Raw genomic sequence first — 25,487 nt, 5'->3', positions numbered from 1 at the left:
TGGGGGAAACCTTAAACACTGAGCTTTTCTTACACCCTTTCTGTCCTCTTTAATTTCCCTGTCCCCTGTAGTTGGAATTGTTGGAAGTACGTCGGCAGCAAGAGGAGGAAGAGCGGAAGAGGCAGCCTCCTTCTCCAGAACCCAAGACTGGAGAGGAGTCTCAGCAATGGTAAGTGTGCAGATGATCTTGAGAAGGAAACAGAAAATATCAAATGTACATACTATCTTGGCTGGACATGATCTGTGAGCCCAGAGACATCTTCAGAAAGGTCCATTAAATTTCTTCTTCATTTCATTCAGTTGCAGCAAAAAGCATAGTTAAACACTTAGAATCATAGAGTTCGAAGAGACTGCAAAGGCCATCCAGTCCAATCCCCTGCCATGCAGGAACTCTCAGTCGAAACATCCCCGACAGATGGCCATCCAGCCTCTGTTTAAAGACCTCTAAGGAAGGAGATTCCACTATACTCTGAGGGACTGTGTTCCACTATCAAACAGCCCTTACTGTCAGGTGGTTCCTCCTAATGTTGAGGTGGAATCTTTTTTCCTGCAGTTTGCATCCATTGTTCCTGGTCCTGTTCTCTGGAGCAGCAGAAAAGCTTGCTCCCTCTTCAATATGACATCCATACTTCATTGATCCATATGTCAGTGAAGCATCACCAGAGCATGGGAAAATAACTTTTTTAGGGCTACACCTCCCAGAATATCCCTATGCTTTCTGGGACTGTTGTAGTCTGATTTTTTTTTTTATCCTATTAACACTCCAGAGTCATGCAGTCAATGACTTGGGGACTGGCATTGGTCCATAAACCTACACTAGAGATGGTGCCTGTCATGTTACAGCAGCATTTGAGTTATGATTGCCTGGGATGAAGCTTGAAAAAGCTACTTCATTAGGCAACAAATCCCAGGATTTCGAATATGTTATGGAAAATAGTAAATTTCCCAGTTTAATAGAGGAGGTCTTCTTTGTCGCTGGGCCCAGGTTCTGGAATTCCCTGCCTAGGGGTAAAGTTCTTATCCAACTTCTAATGGTTTCCCAGTATCTCGTAATGTGAAGTTGGACTAGCTGGTCCTTGGGACTTTTCTAAACACTATGATTCTATGAACTTTGTTTTACTGCAGGCATTTCCTGCAGGCACTGCTTTAGACTAAAAGTTAAAGTAAATACACTGGCCTACGGCCATGGAATCTGTCATTCACCACTGCCCATGACACTTGATCTTGTTGAGAGTAGGTTGTGTTCTGGGTAACACGCTCCCAGTTCATAGGGCATCATGAAAACCAAGCACATCTGACCCATGCAAAATTAGTGTGATGTCGAAGAACAGCTACAATTGGGTCTTCAGCAACATGCTAGGTGTTTGGTATTTGGTACAGCACTGGTCTTACAGTATTGCTCTTTTGCTTCTTATTTTTTTCCCCAACAGGGATGGAACAAAAGGAGAACAGATTTCCCAGAATGGTTTGCCACCAGATCAAGAGTCTCCCCGGGTTAGTTACCGATCCCAAACCTACCAAAACTACAAAAACTTTAATAGCAGATGGACAGCTAGTGACCGGCCTCGGTCTGGACTCTGAGATATAGTGTTATCTGGAGGAGGGCATTGGCTGCTTTTCTTTCAGTTTATCTTTGATTTTGATGGCCTTTGTGTCCCCTTTACTGCATTTCTTTCCCCACCAACACCCACAATCTGTTCAGCTTTTATTTAATGAGTAGCCATCACACACACCCAGAAACCCATTCTCTAGATCATATGTATGTTCTCTTAACTCTAATGCTTCAAATGCCTTCAGGCCTTTGGTTGCACTGCAGCACTGCTTTTGTTTCATGATTGTTTGTTGTGAGTTTTTTTTCTTTCCATTTTGTTAATACCCTTGAGATTTTTGCAGCAAAAGCCATCTCTTTATGTGAGTAATTGAAATTTAATGAGATTTCATCATAATGGAAGACAAGAAGTTAGAGACATGGCAGGTATGATGCTTCTAGCTATACTAACAGCATTAAATCCCACAATGCTAGCAAACCAGCTGCCCTCTTTGCAAATGCATTATGGGCATTTTAGGACAGAAAGCAATTTACAGAAGAGCTGGAGGGGGGAGATATAGAAAGAGGAGGTGCATTTGCATCACAATATAAACCAGAGCAGGTGATGGGCAAACTGCAGCTGCTGATCTATGTGTGCCCCTCTTGTCCATTTTTAACACTGCAACGCCCTCTTCTCTCACTCCAGAAATCAGCATAGAAAGCTCCCCAAGGTCTCCAAATGATATATTTCACTGTTTGGGGCACACTTTAGACCCAAGATCACCTCCAGTTTGTTTTAAAGCATCAATGACCTTAAAAGAGGCTTGACAATACAAAAATGGTTCAAAATAGCTCATTGCAGCTCCCTCAAACTCAGGTGATGATATTAGACAATTGTTTGGATCCAAAATTTATTTTTTGCAAACTTTTTGAAGTGTGGCAGAAAATGGGGATGCAACTTTCCAAGGTTCAGGGTAGCATAAATGGCCCTCAGTCTCTGGAGGTTGCCCAGCCCTGGCTTAAAGATGAACAGGCTAACATTCCCGTAAAATGAGCCTGTGAGTTGAGAATTAAGAATAAATGGTTGGATGCTACAAAATGAGCAGCCAACCCAATCTTTGGTATATATCTCTGCAAGGCTTCCCAGTATTACTTTTGCCTAACTTGTTGACCCTGGCGTTCCCATATTGCATTGTCCTAACCCTCTAGATATTAATCTGCAGCAGTGAGCAGATGTCAGATTCAATCATTCTAAAAGAAATTTAAAAAAAAACCTTTTGGAAATCAGTGGAATTCACACAAGCTTCCACTTATATCTCACCACAGCCTCTGAATAAGGGCATGTAATTTGGTAAGGAGGGAGCAATCCTTGCAGATTCAGGAAGCTGGACAGTCAGGAGCTGCATTTAAATGTCCCCTTAAGCCAAACATTCTGGTTTAGTAAAGTATAATGTGAACAAGTTGCATAGTGGTATGTTTAGTCCATCTGCTTCTGAACAAACCAGATAGGAAAGCTTGATACAGTGTCCAAACCTGGGAATACTGTATAGGTAAGTACCCTCAAAGATGCCAAACTTTGTAAACCACCAGCCAATCAGCTGGCTTCTTGATGTGTTTGAACATGTTTAACCTGAACCCCATTCCCCTCTTCTTTGTTTGTTCACTTGCTCCAGTGAGCTGCTGGCAGCAACATACAGCTAGTACATGTGGAAGTTTATTAAGCCAGAATATTTGCTAAAATTATGTCCAAATGTGGTCATAAAGGAATAGGGTGGCTGTCCTGGTTTCTCATGCAAGCCATTGTTTCCATCACAAGGGCTTTCAGGCCACAATTTTCCACATTTACCTTAAGGAGTAAGCTTTACTGAAAGTCTTAACATTATTAAAGCCAATTCATAGAGCCTGAGTCTCCCTTATCTGAAATGCTTGGGACCAGAAATGTTTGGATTTGTTTGTGTGTTTGGAATATTTGCATAATGAGGTATCTTGGAGATGGGAGCCAAGTCTAAACATGGCATTCATTTATGTTTTGTATACACCTTATACACATAACCTGAAGGTAATTTTATACATAATATTTTTTACTAATTTTGTGCAAAAATATCAATTTTGTGTACACTGAACCATCAGAAAGCAAAAGTGTCACTATCTCAGCCATCCATGTGGACAGTTTTGGATTTTGGAGTATTTTGAATTTTGGAATTCCAGGTAAGGGAGACTCAACCTGTAGTTGGTCCCTAAAACCTCTGCTCACTGTTTCTAGCCTCCTCTTCCCAGAGGAGGAAACACATGTTAGAGAGGAGGAAAAAGGTAGCTGCCAGTGAGGAGCTTGCCCTTGGAGATGAAGAAAAACCTAAAAATAATATAGCTGTAATCTAGTGCCTAGCCCCAAATTAGGACCACCGATCCACATGAAAACATATGTTGAACACATAAAAATATCCATAGATTTGTTTTTGTTTTTTTAAAACTCCACTCGATCATCTTTGAATATAAACAGTGAAAAAAGCTGGTAAAAATAAAATAACATCCAAAGGTTTACATCTGTATAATAATCTTGTGTCAAAATTATTTTAGAAACAAATTTGAAGAGCAAAAGATTAAGGCAGAGTCGGTGAATGATTCACATAGTTAAGCGGGTATAGGTGGAGTATTAAAAGACATTCGGCTTCCTGAGGTTTATTTGTTGTTTTTGCATTATGCATTATGATTTTGTTATTTCAGAAAGTATTTTTGCTGTAATCCTCACCACAAATAAGGGCTAACTTCTACCAAAGGACAGAACAAGCCCCATGCATTAAATCTGTTTTCTCTTTGTCATGTATCAGAATCTACATAAGATGTATTAGAAAAGTTTCAATTTTAAAAACATATCTGGCAAAATTTGGAAGGAGTAGGTGGTCTAGGATTTTATATTTTCATGCAACCATGTCTTTCTTCTTTATCATGCACATCTTTCTCTATTTTCTCTTTCTCTCGTCAGGATATCAGCATATAGCTCCTTAATGCTTTTTAGATGTCCTTATTTCAATGTATGTACATGTTTTGGTGCTTCCTTTATGCCAGTATTAGGTCTCTCCCCCTCAAAGTGCATTAAAGAATACAGGGATTTGGGGGGGGGGGGGTTAACCCTTGAAGAAGGGAATGAATGGTCAAAGCTATTTTGTCTTACAGCCGCAAATGCCTAAAGGATGTTCAGTGTAAAAGTTTTAGCTTTCTTTAAATCACTACCTACAGTTTGCATCCCCACTCCCACCCCATGCACACAAAAAGTGTATCCCAAAACTGAATCTGAAAATGGACCTAGTTAACAAAACAATGTGTGAGTAGCCTTTTTTCACACAAATCTCTTGATTTTTCAGGTAAAGGTGCAGAGGCTCAAATCAGGAAATCAATTGAATGTCATAATTATTCATGAGAGCCAACATGGCATAGTGGTTTGAGTATTGGACTAGAACTCTGGAGAAAAGGCTTTGAATCCCCACTCAGCCATGGTAACCCACTGGGTGACCTTTGGCAAGTCACAGTCTCTCAGGGCAGCCCCCCCCCCCCCCAACAAATCTTGCCAAGAAAACCCTGTAATAGGGTTGCCTTAGGGTCGCCATAAGTCGGAAATGACTTGAAGGCACAGAAAACAACAGCATTTATTCATGCACTTTGAAATGCAGGGGGGAGGTGTTTCAAGTTTCTTGTTCCCCTGCTACCTTGTTGCATCTTACATTCAGGATTTACATAGCTCAACAACAAGAAAGCCACTAAAACTGATTTGCAAGTAACCTTCCAGTGTTGAAAATTATGTATTGATAACAAGCTTGTGTTCATTGGTTTTTGTTGTCTTTATTAACCATTGTCACCATGGTGTTGTCTCTGCACGCTCAAAGCATGTTTTCCATTAAAGGTTTATTTAGCTCTGTTCTGTTTTTCCCATCTGGTGTCGTCGTGCATTGTTTGCATACGTGTTTTTGTTTCCGTTTTGATTTGAATTGTTCCATCTAATGTGGAAAGCATTTATTAGAAAAAATAGGCTACAAAAATATTTCCCATGCAAAGACATCCAGAGAGGTATGCTTCTTCCCTGAAGATGGCAGCAGCAGAAGAGTTAGTTAAAGCCAGGAACAGAGCAGTCTTGAAAACTACTAGAAAAATCTCCTCCTTTCCCACACACCTTTTTGTCAGAACAAGAAACCCACGATCCAGATGCAAAATTAAATGCTTCTGAACTAACAGAAATAGAGAACCATCAGTGATGGCTCCAGGAAAGCATGGGAGGGTCACACCACAATGTAGCACTGTGTCTTTGATTAGGCTGTAGAAATTACAGACACAATCAATTTATTTTTTATTAAAATATGCATTAATATTTTTTAAAAATATTACTATTGTGCCTTATGTTAAAAGATCTCAGGACGACATACAAATCCACATTTCCTTTATTTACCCAGTTGATAGACTCTCGATGAGAGGAGTCCCATGAAGCTCTGTCTTTGCATTCTCACTGGTAACACAGCCTCTTTACTAGCAGTGCTTCAATGCAGTACCCTGCAATATTGTTGGACCTGACTCCCAGAAGGGTCCAGCCACCATGATCATTGGTCAATTTTGGGAATTACAGCCCAACAGCATCTGGAGACTGGAAGCCGCTACTTAAGGATCAGTGATGTAGCAATTGCCTGGTTTTTCATTCAAAAGTAACCCCTAGCTGATTGCTCTTTAACTGATCTCTGGGATGTTATTCCTAATTTTTGAACAAAGACCATGTTCTCATAATCTCTTCTCATGTATGTTTCTGGATGAGAGTAACTGTTCATTAAGAAGCACTCTTATCTATCCACATTGTTTTTGTTTAGCTGAATTTGATATGCCTACTAAAGTTATAAACTGGAAACATTATTTTTAGGACTACACCACACAGTGGCAATAATGGCAGGGGGACTGGGAGGTATAGCTCCAAAAGTAACTTTTCCAAGTTGTGGCTGAAATATTAATCTCTTTCATTTGGAGAGTGAATACTGAAAGCTAAGCTTGATGACTAATATCTGGTTGAGCTTAATAACGGAACATTCTAATTGAAAATGATAACTTGGCTCATATTCTTTTTGTATATTTAGTGTATTGGGGAGAAAGGTATATGTAAGACAAAATATATAGTAAGTTCAAAGATGGTTTATAATTTAGACTTGTACACATCTATACAAAAGGAAGCACACTGAATTCAGTGGCGCTTACTCCAGGTATTTGTTTAATTTATTTATTCAATGTATATTCCCACCTTTCTCATGGGATGAGATCCCAGGCAGCTTACAACATTTTTAAGATAAAAGTTCAGCTAAAAATCATATTTTACAAAAGTTAAAAAAAAAAACACAAATTGGTTTAAAGAAATGTGGTTAACATATGAAGTCAAAAGCTTTCACGGCTGGCATCCATACTTTTTTGTGGGTTTTTCGGGTTATGTAGCTGTGTTCTGGAAGAGTTTATTTCTGACATTTCGCCTGCATCTGTGGCTGGCATCTTCAGAGAATGCTGGCATGGAAATGACCCTTGATTTGAGAGGAAGTGATTTACATGTTAATCTGTGTATTTAACACAGCAGACCAACTCACAGGTTAATATGTAAATCATTTCCTCTCAATCAAGGGTCACACAGTATATGTACCCCACTCACTTCCATGCCAGCATTCTCTAAAGATGCTAGGCACAGATGCAGGCAAAATGTCAGGAAAAACTCTTCCAGAACACAACCACATAGCCCCCCAAAACCCACAAAAAACTATGATTAAAATAGTTTATAATACAGTGCGCCCACGCTGTACATGGGCGCGCTATACGTGGACCTGAGCATATGTGCTCAAGCCGCGGGGAGCACGCAGGGTGCAAGGGGCAGCACATCCCAGGTGGCCCATGTGCCGCCGCGCACACAAGCCCCATTCAAATGAATGGGGCTCCAGCATACGCGGAATTAGCCTTACGGGGGGGGGGGGGGGGTCCGGAACAGATCCCCCATGTAAGGCAAGGGACCATGTATATAATACTGTTTATTTTTTTAATTAAAAATATATTTAAAAAAACAACATAAAAGATAACAAAAAAAAGGCACACCACTTTTAAACACCATACTATCGGATTAAAAGTCAAAGCACTGCCTAAATAAAATGCCTTAGTCTGTCAGTGGGAATAGGACAGGAAGAGCATTCACTGGACCTTCTGGGAGTAGTTGTGAGAATATAGACTTGTAGCCTTGGAAAATTAATCCTATGCACATTCTCTCTGAAGCCACCCCCATTGTTTCCAGTGGAAATTACAGATAAATATGGATGGGACTGCAGTTTAAAGCTGCCTACCTAAGCAGACTGAAGCAGATCTGGCCTCTTTAAACCCATGTAAAATATTTAATATTAGACTATTTCCATTCAGTTAAGTAGATTAACCATCCATTATGAAGCCAAGCCCTCCCTCCAGTCCATCTGCCTTGGTCCAGGCCTCAGAGGTAGAGAGGAACTGCTGGACCTCTTACTCTTTCCCTCCACCACTCCCTTCTCCTTCTGTGTCATGTCTTTTTAGATTGTAAGCCCGAGGGCAGGGAACCGTCTAATTAAAAAGATTGTATGTACAGTGCTGTGTAAATTTACAGCACTTCATAAATAAAGGTTAATAATAATAATAATAATAATAATAATAATAATAATAATAATATACTTTCAGAAAGGATGCATAAAGTGCCTGAATTCTATGGTTAGAATAAATTAGGGAAAAATCATATAAATTGCATATCCATGTGACACTGCCACACCTCTTTCTGGTCTGGAAGAATTAGATGTTCTGATCGTATTTTATTCAAGGGCCATATTGGTACTAGAAGGAAAGTTAGGGAGGTATAAATAAGTATATCCCACTAAAGTGACTCACAAATAAAATACTGTTAAAAAACCCTAATGTACATCCTAAATAAAACTTAGGTTCAGAGAATGGGAACAGATTATCTAAACAAAACAGTTTTAATAATACTTCTAAAGGCTGAGTTGAAAGGGGCAAACTGAGCCTTTCAAGGGAAGGAATTTAGGTGCAGCTACTGAGAAGGCTATGACATTTGGGCATCAGTCATTGACCAACATATTGGTGGAATTTATGGGAGAGGCAATAGCCACCATTCCCAAGGATCAGATCAAACCATTCCAGTAAAACTAGCAAATGTATGGCTTGCTGCATAATATTTCTGCTTCTTAATTGTCCCAGGCCTGGCCAGAACAGCAAAAAATGTATTTTAATGACTATGCCCTTTACAAATTCTTGCTTGCCCTCAATGTAAAAATGGCACAGAGTGTTTGTAATCTACTACTCCAGCACTGAGCAGCACTAGGCTTTAGTAACTTGCTAATACTCATCCCTACACTCCAGTTGTGTAACTGTTTGTGGGCTGCTACCAATGGCTTCTCTGTGGCACTGAATTGAAAGCCCCCAATCTTTTATAAATGTTACTTATCCCAACTGGGACCAAGCCACTGTTGCAAAAAGTTTAAAGCTTTCAGGATTCCGGTTGTAAATGATTTGGGGGAGTGAAATGGCTGCTGAAGACATCAAGAATGTGACCAGTCAGAGCTGGGCCCCACTAGGCATCTCATTTACGGTACAACGGGCAACGTGACCGACAAAGCGAGTGATGGCCAAAGCCTTGGTTCTGTCTTTGTTTGGGGGTAAATAGACGTGTGATGTTGAGTGGTTGTAGTGTTTTCCTAGCTCCTTTAACATCCCATCCACCCAATTCCAAAGTCAATAATAAAGAGACTTTGAAATCAATTAACATTTTAACTTGTGATCTTCCTCATTCCACTTTACTCTTTCCCCTTCAACCTGCCTGTCTTTGAAAAATCCCAATGAGGGTGGTGGCCATGATGAAAATGCATGGTGTCCTCTTCCCAGTTTCTGCATGTTGTCTTCTGATTATGTTGTCACCTTGGGGGTGATGGGGTAGGTGGTGATGATATGGAGGGAAAGGGGCATTTGGAGTAGCTAGTCAAGAATTCTGTGCCAAATCAAGGTGAATCATGTAATTCAGTTCCTTTACTGCTTTAATGCATCTTTAGGATTACTGCACAGATTCAGTTGCAGTAATGTTATAGATGTAGAAAAGGTGATTGATGTGAATCAAATGGATTTTTTCCTCTTCCTTTTCTTTCCAAAATGCAAAAGTGAGATTCTTACTGTTGCAGTATTCGAGCTATCAAAAATGCTTGCAGATTTTTAAAAAATTGAACCACAGTTCAGGGATCTGTATGTGCCCTGATTTTTCATTATCAAGTGCAGAATGAAAAAGATCTGCCATTCTCTGTAGCAACTAATGGAGAAGTCCTTATTGCATGTACAGTTGCATTTGCTGTATCACAGCATATTACAGATTTCATAGCAGAGCCAAGTACGGTAAAACTCTCACAGATGGGTTATCCTCCTCCTTCTCTGTTACTTCACTTCTGTCAATTTGGGTACTAATCTGTTGATAACGTCTAATTCCTTTGGCCCTCTGTTTCTCCAATGGGGGGTAAAAATAGTTTTACTGGACAAGATGGGTTTTTGTACACAGTGTGTGCAAGATTTTGCAAATGAAAACATTTCAGTTTTTTTTTTTTTTTTAAAAAGGAAAATGCTTTTGTGACACCTTGCCACTGGACTGTAGTTATATTTTTGATCCACTCTTGTTTCTTAGATGGGAGAAACAAGAGAAGCTAGTGAAATGGTCAACGGAGCAGCAGAGCAGAGGACAAGTTCCAAAGAGACGAGTCCAGTTCCCTCACCAACAGCAGATCGCAAAGCCAAGCCTGGCCTCCAGGCTCAGACTGCCGCCACCCTCCCTGCCAAAACGCAAGAGACGCCTCCAGCTCAGATGGAGGGCTTCTTGCATCGTAAGCATGAATGGGAGTCACACAGCAAGAAGGCCTCAAACAGGTATTGTATCTGAACTCTGAGCAGACGTAGTGATGCATTTGATTTTGATCCACTTCTGACTTGTAAGTGAGAACCTCAAAACATAAATCTTAAAAACATATCACAATTACCCTCTACCTATGTATGAGTCTGGCGGAAGAGAAGTTAAGACTTATGCTCATAGTTGTTTGAATCATTATATCATTTCAGTAGCATTTTCTCCAGCTGATAAAGAGCTGGCCTGAACTTGGAAAAGTTCCTTTTTTTCCTTCTTTTTTGGTTTACAATTCAGTCATTTCTCCATCCAGCATGACCAGTGAATCATAGAATTGGTCTAACCTCTTGCCATGCAGGAACACACAAAGCCCCCCTGACAGATGGCCATCCAGCCTCTGTTTAAAGACCTCCAAAGGAGAGTCCACCACATTCCGAGGGAGTGTGTTCCACTGTCAAACAGCTCTTGCTGTCAGGAAGTTCTTCCTAATGTTGAGGTGGAATCTCTTTTCCTATATAGTTTGCTGGCTGGGAGCTTCTGGGAGATGTAGTCCAAAATGCAACTTTCCCAAGGTCTTAACAGCTAAATATAACCTGCTCTCTAAGCTGCTCCTCATGGGGCTTGGTTTCCAGACCTTTTACCAACTTTATCACCCTCCTCTGTTACTTTGGAGATGACCCATGGTGTTGAGCACATACTTTACATAGCCAAGGTCTCTGATTCAGTCTCTGGTACTTCCAGGTTAAATGTATCTCAGACTGGAATTGGTCACTGCCAGTCAGAGTAGTACTGAGCTAAATAGACTAATGGTCTGACCCAGTATATGGCCTACATTAACATAATGGTTAAATATGTCATATTTGAATGCAGGATCTCTGTGTCAAGGCCACAAATCATTGTGGAGGTTAGACATGTTTGTTTTTATGCTCGGGCTTTGCCAATGCCAGACACAGTTGGGAATAGAAAGGTTCCCTCACTATTGCTGGTGCATCATCTTTGCCAGAGACTGGATTGTGTTTTCTTAGAATGATAGATTTGAAAGAGACCCCAAGGATCCTCTAGTCACAACCCCTTGCCTGGCACGATTATACAGCTGTAGGACTTTTGAAAGATGGCCATTCAACCTCTGTTTAAAGACCTCCAAAGAAGGAGAGTCCCATCATCCACTGAGGCAGTCCATTCCACTGTCGAACAGCTCTTACTATCAGGAAGTTCTTCCTAATGTTTAGGCGGAATCTCATTTCTTCCAGTCGGAACCCATCACTTTATGTCCTAATCTCTGGAGCAGCAGAAAAGACCTTTGCTCTGTCTTTTACATGACATCCCTTCAAATGTAGTTATCATCTCGCCTCTCTTTTCTTTCCCAAGCTAAATATAACCTGCTCTCTAAGCTGCTTCTCATGGGGCTTGGTTTCCAGACCTTTTACCAACTTTATCACCCTCCTCTGAACAAAGGAATGTGTTTTAGTCAAAAATGAAGACCTATAGAAATTAGGTGTCCAGACATAGAGCTAGGACATACATGGGCTGGAACAGAGTGTGGTGTGAAGAGTTTGGTGTTTGCCAAGATATTTGAATTCAGAATAAGAAGACTTATAGGGGTGACTCTTTCCCAACAAAATAGCCTTCATGTACTTAGGCTAGCTATTGGGAAAGATAATCCAAGGTCATTAGATGAGTTACTGAGATTTGGCATTTTCAATAGTACCCTTCTCAATGAAATTCATTGTCCTGGCTGGCCTAACCTTCTGCTCTTTTCTTTTCCAGCCAGCTGATAAAGTCTTTCCCATTTTCTTAGTCTTCAGTTGCCTGATTAATGAACTCTGATTTAACACTGTTTCTCCCTCTTCTTCCTCCTCCATTCATCAGTATTTCAGTCTTGAAAATGTAAAGGGTTTTATTGAACCTACAGTTTTAATTACATTTTGGTATCTTTATGTGAAAGAAATATTTTGGATCAAAAAGCAATATAGAAATGCTGTGACTAGATGAATAATATTTTGAATCCATCAAATGTGCTTACGTTCAAGTAGTCTTCCTATCGTTTTTTTCCTATCCTATCATAGGCTCAACTAATGCCCTCGTAGTGGGGAATAACAAGAATCTAGCAGACAGTGAAACAAATTTATTGTTAGTCCCAGCTACAGCAGACTCTTGAATTAGCATGATTTATATATGTGTCAACTCACTATTCAGCCATTGATTCACTGGATCTACTCCTATTGCGACTAACAATAGGATTCAGGCCTATTTTATATCTCTAACTGTGCCATCTGTGTATGCAATATATGAATGTATTTCTCAGCAAAGAACTCTCCCTATGTAATGCAAATTTGGTAGAAAAACAGAGGGAAGATACACTTAACGGTAACAGTGATCTTAATGTTTGTTTTGATGTTTCCATTGCCTTGCAAGATCCTGGCATAATGTCTACTGTGTTATCAACAACCAAGAGATGGGCTTTTACAAAGATGCAAAAGCTGCTTCCTCGGGCATTCCTTACCACAGTGAGATCCCTGTGAGTCTGAAAGAAGCGGTGTGTGAAGTGGCAGTTGAATACAAAAAGAAAAAGCATGTGTTTAAGCTAAGGTAAGAACCCCAACAACTCTTCCTGAGGGAGAAGAATCTGCAGGGCAAACTCTTCTTTGCTTGATGGACAGATGAACTAAAAGTTCCTAGTTCCCTGCACCTGAGAAAGACAGCCTGGTGGCCTTTAAATGCTTTGGGCTACAGTTCCTGTAATCCTTTAGATACTAGCCCTGCTGTCAGAGTTGTAGGGCTGAACATCTGGGTGCGACTCGGTTGACTATACTTGACCAGTTCACAAACTGTTTCCCTTTAGGAACCTGCACATATCTATTAGTTCATACTGTTGGGTTCTTGTTTTGCTTATCTTGATACAATGTCAATGGCAGGATCCCTTATCCTGAGTTCAACATAGCATTGTGTCATGAAAATGTGCCTCCTTCCTACACCTATTTGACTCAAAATAAGTTAAACCATGCAGTTGGTAGAAGTAAACCCTATAATTCACAGAAGCATAGGGTTGTAAGTGCTATTATAGACATTCATGTCCAGGCTCCTGCTTGGTGCAGGGAATCCAGAGTTAGAGCATCCCCAAAAGGTGACTGTCCAGCCTCTGCCTGCAGACTTTGAGTAGGTGGGCAGCATTTAATACCCAGCTGTGACTGCTCCCTGATAACAAGCATTTCAAGTTCTTGCAGCCGTGTCTAACGTGCCTTAGTGTCCCGATGTATTCTGCTCTAGAACTGGAAGTCTAAGTATTTTTTGTCCATTTGCAAGACAAAAAGTCATCTCAAAGCAGTTTACAATATAGCTAAGGCAGATTAAATACAGTATGTTTTAAACCATGCAGTTAAAAACAACAACTCTGGAACTGGCCCAGTACCTTGGAACACTGGAACAATATCTTGGAACCCTACATATTTCTAAAGCCTGGTGACAACATTAAAAGTCCGACAGCCACACTCCAGTTTTTAAGTGGACATCATAAAGAGTATTAATGCAAGTGAATCCTGTGTAAAATTATTGTCCTGTATCTCAGCATTCCCAATGGTGTGGCCTCCATTAACTGCAAATTGAGCAACTTGGCATGATTTTCCTTTCTTTTGTATCCCCAAATCTGAAGTTTTGCAAATATGCTGTTTTATACATTTCATTCTAGTTTTAGTAATCAGACAAAAGTGCCAGGCCCCATAGTTGCTAGCAGGCATTCCATACAAAATTTGAAGTTTACCATAATAAGGTCTAGCCGCCTATATTTCAAAAGAAAACCACAGCTGATATTTGAAGAAACTAAACTCTGTGCATAGTGCCACCTTGTGTTCCTTCTCTGTCCTAATCCAGAATCACAACACACACAATGCATGAATTAGTGGATGGAGGCTATCTTACTGATTTTTATTATTTTGAACACGTATATCCCTAAAACAATTTATGCCTATGTGTTCAAAAAGAATCAATATAATATGTATCACACTATAGAATAATCCAGAAGAAAACAAAGGAAGAAAGCAAGGGCCAGAAGACAGACACCTATCATATTTATTGCTTTTGTAATTTATGTAAGGCATATGTTTGTTGCCTTTTAACTCACCAAGCCCTCCGTCCCCAAGGTGAGGCACAGTGATCTTTGTGATCATTCAGACTTACCGTTTGTGCTTGTTATGTTGTTCAACTTCACAAAAGGAAAAACACATTCATTTTCCTCGTAGGCTTTACTGATTTAAATTGTAGAAAATGCCCTTCTCCCCTCCCCCCCAAAACACTTAGTACTTCACTTTCCTATTGGGAATGAAAAATCACGGGGGGGGGGGGCTCTTCATGTCTGTCTTGTCTAGAATCTCACTAACTTCGAGATTTTTTTCCCCACATTTCCCAGGTGTAGCGCACAACTATGAGCTGGGATAACTGGGATATATAAAATGGATGGTGGGGTATTGTGGGTTATACATCCTCTAAGAATGAGCCTTTAATGTATTTCATAAACACTAGAACAAAGGGTGCAGTACCTGTTGCTTATTCTTAGGTGACAGGAACAGCTTTTATATTTGAGTCTGATACTAATTTCTCATTCTCAATTACAGGTTAACTGATGGCAATGAGTACCTCTTCCAAGCCAAAGATGATGTAAGTCCCTGTCTCTTCCATTGTCTTTTCCTTACTCTAAAGCAACATTACTGTTAACAGTGCCCTGTTGTCATCATGATGCATCAAATAAGGCCACACAGTCCAGAAAACCCACATAAAACTATGGGCACCAGCCATGAAAGCCTTCAACTTCACATTCTGCTTGCCAACTTGTTTTTCTTGAGCTCATCAGTCATTCCTTTCCATCTCAAAAGTCAGTTGGCCTTTACAAGCACATTAATAGTTTGAAATGGCTCAGGATTGCTGGATTAGAAACCACTTGACACTACTGCTTTGTTTTCAGGAGGAAATGAACACGTGGATCCAGGCCATCACCTCTGCAATCTCCTCGGACAAGATCGAATTGTCCACAAGCACACAGAGCACCCCAGCCACGAGCCGTGCCCAGACCCTGCCAGCCAGCGTGACAATAACCAGCGAGTCCAGTCCCGGCAAGAGGGAGAAGGAAAAAGAGAAAGACAAAGAGAAGAGATTCAGCCTTTTTGGGAAAAAGAAGTGAACTCCCTGCTTAAATCTGTACACGCTGCACTTCTCCAACCGTTCCAGTGGAATTCCAGCATGCAAGCTCAGAACCAATACATTACTCTCCGTGCCTAATGTTCCTCAGTGTGATTTAATTTTTTTTTATTTATAGAGCCTTTTTCAAAAAAAATACACAAAAAAGATTCTAAAGTTACAATTGTCTGAGGTGCATTGGGCAGCTTCTGAGTGAGAGAGGACACCAGGTTTCTTCCTTTTTTCTTCTGTTTTCTTATCATTTTCCCCCTTTTTCTCTCTTGTTTTTTTTTTAAATGAAGTTAGTGTAGATTAGATCTTACTATTTAAACCGTTCCTCAATTTTTTGAGGCTATCTTGGAAAACAACCCCTCCCCTTGCTACCCCCCAGTTAGTGTTACTGGTATGCAAGGCAGCAGTGCTTACAAATTTAATGCCCATCAGAGACAAGTGTACATCCTTTCCCCCCTCCGAGTTGGTTGCGCTGAGTCTTGACTAATCGATTCTCCCCACTGCGAATCTCTAACCTGTAACAAAATGGTAGCGTATTCTCTTTACTGTAATAGAGTGCAGATCGGCATTAACTTACAGACCAAAACCATTTGTATCCAGGCATCTGTTTATTATTATTATTATTATTACTATTAACATGATCGTGACGCTTCACCCCCTGCATCCAGCAACGACAGTTAAGAATGTTGGTATGGACAAGAAGGACCTTAGCATACTGATAACGGTTTTAAATAATCTGTAATTTTGATTTTTTTTTTTTGCTGAAATACATTATATTGTTTCAGATAATTCTAGTAAAAAAAATATAATAAGACTAGATGTATAATAAAATAAACCCGTTAAAATTCATTGATTAAGTGTAAAAGTGGAACTGAAGCATTTACTGGGAAAAAAAGTAATGTTACTCCAATGATTAACTTGCTTGTCAGCTGCTGCACTGTGTTATAATTTTGCTACATTACCTTTGCTCTTTGATACATAGTGTGCATTTCTCTGTCACTGTAACTATTGTAATGAACAATTTTCATCTTACTGCACAATCAAACAAAATTACATTTAATAGGAATGAATCCTCAATGACTGGGCCTGTAGTCAGGGTAGTACTGGAAACTGGCTTTCGGTTGTATGGAACTGTACCTCTAGACTTTTACCCTATCTGTTAAATATATGCTATGTCATTAAATGCTTTTAAAACTAACTGCGACATATTCTGATTCCTTCTTCCTACTTGTTCTGTTGGTGGAAATAATCACAATCTTCATTATCATTGATTTGGAAGAAAGGAAGGAAGGGAAATAACCTTTTGGTGTATGCCTCTGTTATTCTCTCCAACTTGAGTATTTATGAAGAGGTTTGTGTAAATGTCTGGGCTCTTGCATACTTTGAAACATGTGTCCCCTTTCATCAATGCCTAATATTTTTCTCCTAATCTTACTCACAGATAGAAATAAATTAGGATTTAGAAACTGGGAGTGTGGGTTGGTGACATGTCACAGTCTTTCTGTATTAAAATGACTGAGAGATATTTCTAAACTCACAAAAAACACCTCCCAATTTGAATTTAGGAGCATTTACAGATTCATGTCCCGATGGGATTTTACCAGTGCCACATAATTCATAATGGTGGGTATGGCATGGGAAAGAGTATTCACATATGAGAGAAGAAGGGTGCTATGAGTTCAGCGATAAAGCACATGCATTGCATAAAGAAGGCCTTGGGGTTCAGTCTTTGGCATCTCCAGGTGAGGCCATCCAGTCCAACCCTCTGCCATGCAGGAACTCTCAGTCAAGGCATCCCCAACATATGGCCATCTAACCTCTGTTTAAAAACCTCTAAAGAAGCAGACTCCACCACTCTCCGAAGGAGTGTGTTCCACTGTCAAACAGCTCTTACTGTCTTCCCAGTGTTTAGGTGGAATCTCTTTTCCTGTAGATTCCATCCATTGCTGTCCTATTGTCTGGAGCAGCAGAAAACAATCTCGCTTGATCCTCAATATGACACCCCTTCAAATATACTGAGCCCTGGACTGGGCCTTACATGCCTAAAATATTTATCTGGTCTAGATTGTATGGTTCCTCACTATGTCAGAAAGAGGGTTTGTTTCATTCATCCTCTGTTACCTTTTATTGGGCCAGTTTCTCATGGTAACTTTGTAAGCTTGCAGGCTTTACAGATCTACTTCAATGAGGGTAAACATAGCGATTGTTTTCACATTCCTACCAACAGCCATTGGGCCAATTGTAATTTTTAAAGTAAATAGCAACACCTTTTGTCATCGACATCTTTCCACGCAATACTGGCAGAGGAATGGAAATCTAAAGGTAAAGCTTGGTTTGCTGTGAAAGAGATTGTTGCTGTTTATAGAAAACTCAACCATAGCAACTGAGAACCAGACAGTTCCAGTGAATAAGTGCTGTGAGATCTTGTATCGAGGTTGGGGCAGCTCTTCTAGCAACTGAATCCTACATCTTACCATTCAAAGATATAGCCATGTTAGTCTGTAGAATCAGTATGTAGAGAGATCTTGTAGCACCTTTGAGGCTAACTGAAAGAAGTTGGCAGTGAACTAAAGTCTACTTCCTCAAATGCATTTGAGGAAGTAGACTTAACGAAAGCTCATGCTGCCAACTTCTTTCAGTTAGTCTCAAAAGCGCTACAAGATCTTTCTACATACGACAACTTACCAGTCATCCTTCTGCAACCTGGCAACTTTTGGATGTGTTGGACCACAACTATCTGTCCCAGTAGCCATGCTGACTGAATTAGAAAAGATTGCAGTTTGGCACATCTAGAGGATGCTAGTTTTCGCATGGCTGTTCTAGATCAGAAAGCCAACAGCTTTGTTAAATAATGGATATGTTTTTAATGCAAAATGCCATGAAACAAACCACTACGTTGGGGTTTAAAGCTCTCCCCACCCTTTCCTGTTGTGTTAGGAAATTAAACCAAACTAGTTCTGTGTGAAAGAATGGGAGCATTATCCAGGGCAAATAATGTAGTATCAAATCATCTAATGAAAGAACGTAATATGAAAGCCACTGCTTTATGCAAACTCATTTGAAAGCAAGCCCATTAAATTCAACATCATTACTTCTAAACAGACATGCAGAAGTATTTGAAAATAATACTAGATTACATTTCCCCAAAATGTAAATATTTTCTGCGTACTTTCAAAACTTCATTTGGTAGATGAGCACAAGCAAGATCTAATTTGAGTGCTACTACAATGTAAGTGGCGCTATAAAGAAGAAAACCTGGCAATTGCCCTGTGTTTTATATTACAGACCAGCCCTACCAGCACATCTAATAGTCAAGCGTGATGGGCACTGTAATTTAGTATTTGCTTACCTCCTTTGTTTGTTGCTGTGTGCCTTCAAGTCATTTCCAGCTTATGGCAACCCTAAGGTGGATCTATCATGGGGTTTTCTTGGCAAGATTTGCTGCCATTGCCTTTCCCTGAGGCTGAGAGCATGTGACTTGCCCAAGGTCACCCAGTGGGTTTCCATGACTAAGCAGGGAATTGAACCCTGGTCCCCAGAGTTGTAGCCCAATACTCAAACCATTACACCATGCTGGCTCTCATTCTACTTCTCTTTATAAACTAATATTATTCAAAATATCTGTTAAAATATCATTTTAGGATGCTTTCCATACTCCAAGATGTATAATTCAAATATCTATTCAAAGCAGTTTGGGCTGGGGGGAAATGCTGTTAATCCTGCCTAGAGTAGAAACATACAGTCTTCCCTCCATATTTGCGGCTTTGATATTTGCGGCTTTGATTATTCACTGATTTCATTAATATGTTCTCTCTAGGACTGTCTAGGTCCTCCAGTGCAACTCTGTGGTCAACTTTAACTAAAAGTTGCATTGCAAGACCATTTGTAGCTACTCCAGTGCCATTCTATGGTCTGTGTATGTTGGACATTGACCACAGAGTTGCACTGGAGGACCTAGTGATTCCTAGAGAGGTGTCCTCTCAGGTAAAAACGGTGTTTTTGTTATTTGCGGTTTTTCCATATTCACGGGGGTCTTGTTCCCCTAACCCTAGCGAATATGGAGGGACAACTGTATACAGTTATCAGTTGGTTTTATCTTTGTGTTGACTCCCCATTCAGCCATTGATTCAATGAGTCTTCTCTAGTTGGGATTAACCAACAGAATCCCAGCCATGGTTCGTAAAAATTCAGAAGAAAACCTAAACTTTAAATCCCAGGATTCCATAGGATGTTGTCCTGGCAGTTAAAATGGAATAATAGTGAGTTAACAGAATCAGGGTTGGCTCCCAATATTATAAATATCAGCCATGGCTGCTATAACATACTAGAGCAGTACTACTCAAAGTGGTAGTTTTGTGGATCACTGCTGGTCTGTGAACTGTTGGCTGCCAGTCCACTGCAAGTTTCCAAAACAGATTCCAACAAAGTTGTTGCCAATCGGGACAAATATGGCACTGGTTCCTGGCACATCAAATAGCCTTAGCCACATATTGTTCTAGAGGAAAGGAAGTTTAACACCAACAACTTTGTTGCTGTGTGCTTTCAAGTTATTTCTGACTTACAGAAACCCTAAGGCTAACCTATCATGGGGTTTTCTTGGCAGATTTCTTCAGAGGAGGTTTGGCATTGTCTTCCCCTGAGGCTGAGAGCATGTGACCTGCCCAAGATCACCCAGTGGGTTTGATGGCTGAGCTAGGAATCAAACCTTGGTCTCCAGAGTCATAGTCCAACACTCAAAGCATTACCCCACTCTGGCTAGTAGACTCTTACTGGCTCAGGAGTATTATTATTATTATTATTATTATTATTATTATTAACCTTTATTTATAAAGCGCTGTAAATTTACACAGCGCTGTACATGCAATCTTTTTAATTAGACGGTTCCCTGCCCTCAGGCTTACAATCTAAAAAGACACGACACAGAAGGAGAAGGGAGTGGTGGTGGGGAAGGAGATCACGTCCAGCAGTTCTTCTCTACCTCTGAGGCCTGGACCAAGGGAGATGGACTGGAGGGAGGGCTTGGCTTCTTAATGGATGGTAAAAAGAAGGCATTCTGGGGCAGAGAGGGGCTCACCCCTGGGAATGCTTCGCTAAACAATATAGTCTTTAACTCAATTTTAAAACTGGGTAGAGAAGTGATGAGGTGTGTATGTGGTGGAAGAAGGTTCCAGGAGTAAGGGGCAGCAAGTGAGAAGGGATGAATCCGGGAGGGGGTAGTGGCAATCCTATGCTGGGACAGAAGGTCTTGACTACCAGAGTGGAGGATACAAGTAGGAATGTAAGGAGAAAGAAGTTCAGATAAGTAAGGAGGGGCCAGTCCATGGAGGGCTTTGAAAGTCAACAACAAAAGCTTGTACCGGATGCGGAAGGGGAAGGGGAGCCAATGAAGGGAGGAGAAAAGAGGCAAAATGGCGAGCAGATGTGATAATATGTGCAGCTGAATGCTGGACAGAGTTTAAAGGATGGAGGCGTGATGGAGGAAGCCCTGTCAGAAGAAGGTTACAATAATCTAGTCGCGATACCACTAGGGCATGGACCAGAGCCTTGGCAGTAGAGGCTGAGAGGAATGGACAGATTTTGGCAATGTTGTAGAGAAAGAATCTACAGGCCTTGGCAGTGGCCTGGATCTGGGGAATAAATGACAGAGAAGAGTAAAAAATGAAACCAAGACTGCGGGCTTGATGAACCAGTTGAATAGAAGTGTCGTCGACAGAAACAGAAAAGGAATATTGAAGGGTGGGTTTAGGTCAGGGGTCGGCAACCTACGGCCCGCGGGCCGCATCCGGCCCGCGGGCACTGTAGGAGCGGCCCCAGGCCAACCCTGCCGCCGATTGCCGCCACCGGCACGCTCCTTCCCCGGCCCTCTGGGCCGGCCTCTGCCTTCCCTGAGGGGCGGGGAAAGCGCTGGGGCCGCCGGCGCTCGCCTTTCCCCGCCCCTCAGAGCCGGCCTCTGCCTTCCCTGAGGGGCGGGGAAAGCGCTGGGGACGCCGGCGCTCGCCTTTCCCCGCCCCTCAGAGCCGGCCTCTGCCTTCCCTGAGGGGCGGGGAAATCGCTGGGGACGCCGGCGCTCGCCTTCCCCCCGCCCTGTGGGGAAGCCTTGGCCCTCCCAGAGGGCAGGGAGAGGCAGTGGGGCCGCGGGCCTGGGGAGAGGGAGGCGGGGGTCCGCAGGGGAAGAGGAGGAGGGAGGAAGGAAGGAGCACGAGGAAGAGGGAAGGAAGGAGGAAGAAGCAGGAGGAGGAGGGAGGGAGGAAGGAGGAAGAAGAAGAGGAGGAAGAAGCAGGAAGGAAAGAGCGGTTGGAGGGAGGGAGGGAGGAGGAAGGAAGGAGCAGGAGGAGGAGTATGAAGAAGACATGCAGTCTTTCTGAAGCTGAGACAGTGTGACTTTCCAAAGTGCATTTCTGTGTATTTTCTTTGCTTTCAGTGCTAAAAGATCTGCTTTTACAATGAGAGTGGTAGTGATGATGATGATGATATGTCAGTTTCGGAGACATGCAGTCTTTCTGAAGCTGAGACAGTGTGACTTTCCAAAGTGCATTTCTGTGTATTTTCTGTGCTTTCAGTGCTAAAAGGTCTGCTTTTACAACGGGCCCCTTGGAGCCCGTTCAGCCGAAGGAAGGGGCCGAGGAGGAGAGGGCAGGCACACGCCTCCTCCTCCCCGCGGGGCTTTGGCAGCCCTGAGGTGTCCTTCAGAGGACACCTGAGGCCTGGCAGAGCCCCGAGGACAGGAGCAGGGGCCGCGCGCCTGTTGTTCTTGCCCCTCACAGGCCCTTACTGGTTCTCTGGGAGGCAGCTGGGGGCCAAGGAAGGGAAGGAGGAGCAGGCGCGCGCCTGTCACCCCCTCTCCCAATCCCCCCCCCCCCACTTCTAGCTGTCTCTCAGACAGCTGGAGGTCGGGAAAGGGAGCAGAGAAAGCCCCGCCCCAGAGGATGGAAGCTCTGCCCCGGCATGTGGCCCCGCCCCAGAGGGTGGAAGCTCCTCCCCTGGCATGTGGCCCCGCCCCCAGAGGATGGAAGCTCCACCCCTGGCATGCGGCCCCGTCCCCGGAGGGTGGAAGCTCCCCCCCACTTTGGCCCCCCAGTTGTCTGAGGGACAGCAACCCGGCCCTCGGCTCAAAAAGGTTGCCTACCCCTGGTTTAGGTGAAAAGACAAGAAGCTCAGTCATAGACATGTTGAGCTTCAAGCGCCAAAGCCACATCCACTGAGAGATGGCAGTCAGACAAGAAGAAACTTGCTGTTCAAGCCCCGTCGAAAGGTCAGGGGTGGAGAGATACAGCTGAGTGTCGTCGGCGTACAGATGATAGGAGAAACCAAAAGAACTGATGAGTTTACTTAGGGACAGTGTGTATAGAGAGAAGAAAAGGGGACCCAAGACAGAGCCCTGGGGAATTCCAACAGATAGGGGAACAGAGGATGAAGTCTGACCACCCGTGACCACTGCAAAAAATCTATCTGACAAGTAAGATTTAAACCAGTCAAGAGCAGAGTCGGAGAATCCAAGGTCAGAAAGTAGATCAGCCAGGAGATAGTGATGTACAGTGTCAAAGGCCGCAGACAAATCAAGAAGAATGAGAATAGAGTAGAGGCCGTTTGCCTTGGCCCGCAAGAGATCGTTTGAGATCTTGGTGAGGGCTGTCTCTGTAGAGTGCCATGCACGGAAGTTTGTACAGACTATTGCTCTCTGGTTCCTGCCTCTTGCACTGGATCTTCTGAGCAAGCTGTGGACTATTGAGGCAGTGTGGTCAATGCCCAAAACCTTCTTCCCCATGGTTTGCAACCACATTGCTTGAGTGAATCCTGAAACTCTGATCGTGTGGGATCATGCTGATCCTGTAGTATTTTTCACCCCCTCACAAATGTTTAATCCAGACCAGGCACAATTTCATCAGCATAATTTGACATAATCTTTGATCAACATAACTTCACTATTGCATTACTAACATCCCATGACAAGAGACCAAAGGCTCTTTCACACTAGACCATTATAGCACTATGGTTCCACTTTAACTATCATGGCTCTATCCTATGGAAAACTATGTTTAATAATTTGGTGCAGTGTTGGAACTCTCTGGATAGGAATTCTAAATGCAAATTCCAAGATTCCATAGGATGTTACCATGGGAAAAGTGGAATCGTAGTATTATATGTCAGGGATGATGGGAGTTGTTGCTCTTCACCTCTGGCTCAAACTCACCACCTTGTTACGCACCGGCGCTGACCAGTTTTGGCCAGTGGTTAAAGCTTTGCTCAAAAGCAGCAGAGTTACAGAGAATAGGCTGAAGACCCTGACAAACTCTCCAAGCCTTCTCACTCTTGCTTCCACAGAAGTCTTCACACTTCTTCAGGATCCAGCTGGCTCTTGTATCTTCACTCAAGACACCAGACAACTCAGTAGTCTTATATAAAAGATCTACTTTATTCTACTATATACAGCTCCAAAACTATCCAACACAACTCCAATACTCCACAATACTCCTCACTACTACTACCCACAAAATACATTGGGATTCATAGCCATTATTATAGTCACTGGATAAACACCACCCACCCTTGTCAGTTTCCACCCAGTGGGCGTGTACATCCACTCTCATTGGTTCTCTTGTTTCTACCCAGAATTAATGATTTCATCATCTCAGCCTTGACCACTTAACAATTTTCAGGTGTGTTCAATTATCCACTTTGCATTTCTGTCCTTGGCATTCAGGACTTGTTAATTACATTACCTTCTACACCTGTGTGGCTCTTAATTGCTTCTGCTGAGTCACCCTGACTCTCACATACATGTTTTATTTCATTCACTGTATATCCCATGTTGCTTTTTCCTTAACAATCCCCTCCGAAATAAAATATTGTATGGGGCTTACAATGTCATTCCAACCATTTGTGTCAATCTTTCATGTTTTTCCACCGTTAAAGCTTTAGTAAACAAATCTGCTATGTTATTTTGTGTTTCTATGTATCTCAACTCTATTTCTCCTTTTTGAACCATGTCTCTCACATTTTGGTATCTTACACCCACATATTTGGTTCTGTTCTTCAAACTTTCTGTTTCTCTTATATACCCATTTATAACCAATCACTTTCTTATCTATGGGTCTATCCACAACTTCAAAAACATTTTTGTTCACTAGGCAACTAAATTCACTATCCATTGCTTCACACCATCTTTCTTGTTCTTCCCTAGAAAAGGTTTCTAACTCTTCAAAACTCTCAGGCTCTTCTATTACTGTACAAGCTCTTGCCTGTGTCACAACAAATCTATCTGGTGACTTCCTGACTCTGTGACTACGCCTGGGTATGAATTCTGTCGTTCTGCCTCTCTCTTCATCACTGTCTGCACTAGAAGTTGTTGTCTTTCTGCTAAATCTTTTGTCTTCTGTCATTCTAGTGGTTACTGGTCTTGTTTGTGTCTCCCCATCTGAGGTACTACCACTACTGCTAGTAGAGGCTTCTGGCTTGACTGAAACCCCTCCGTTTCCTGAAGTTGGTTCAGTCTGGGCTTCTTGCTCACTTGAGCTACCTAACCTCAAGAACACTTCTTTATTGGCATGCAGCTTGTCCCAGCCAGCATGTCTTTCAAAATTTGCAGACCTGGAGTACTGCACTTCTCTTCCTCCCAAAAGAAATTTGTAACTGTTCCCTGAATATCCTAAAAACATAAGCCTTTTGCTTTTTGGTTCTCCTTTTCTCCTAAAACAAGCAGGTATGTATACATGTGCATATTGTCCAAAAACTCTTAGATATTTAAAATTTGGCACTCTCCCATACAAGACCCTGTAGGGAATGTCTTCAATCTCTGAATGAAATAACCTATTACTTATGTGTATGGCAGTCAGAGTAGCTTCACCCCAGAAGCTGTCTTTTACTCCGGCA

The 25,487-nt window shown here is 42.0% G+C and overlaps 1 protein-coding gene across 2 annotated transcripts in view; it reads left to right on the top strand.

Annotated features, from left to right (window-relative positions):
- LOC149310430 (spectrin beta chain, non-erythrocytic 1) overlaps positions 1 to 16,815 on the top strand; it is a 280,279-nt gene extending 263,464 nt beyond the window's left edge. For both annotated transcript variants that reach the window (XM_089528912.1, XM_089528913.1), the window contains 6 exons: positions 72 to 169; positions 1,431 to 1,494; positions 10,227 to 10,465; positions 12,855 to 13,028; positions 15,047 to 15,089; positions 15,394 to 16,815. In XM_089528912.1, coding sequence (XP_089385038.1) covers positions 72 to 169; positions 1,431 to 1,494; positions 10,227 to 10,465; positions 12,855 to 13,028; positions 15,047 to 15,089; positions 15,394 to 15,609 — 834 coding nt within the window. In that variant the 3' untranslated portion in view covers positions 15,610 to 16,815. The remainder of the gene's footprint in view (positions 1 to 71; positions 170 to 1,430; positions 1,495 to 10,226; positions 10,466 to 12,854; positions 13,029 to 15,046; positions 15,090 to 15,393) is intronic.
- Positions 16,816 to 25,487: the final 8,672 nt, after the last annotated feature.

The sequence above is a fragment of the Sceloporus occidentalis genome, unplaced genomic scaffold, assembly GCF_023333645.1.
Source record: "Sceloporus occidentalis isolate IW3139 unplaced genomic scaffold, rSceOcc1.0.p SCAF_6, whole genome shotgun sequence".
NCBI lineage: Eukaryota > Metazoa > Chordata > Lepidosauria > Squamata > Phrynosomatidae > Sceloporus > Sceloporus occidentalis.
The sequence above is the reverse complement of the archived record's forward strand: the minus strand, read 5'-3'. Positions and strand labels throughout refer to the sequence as shown.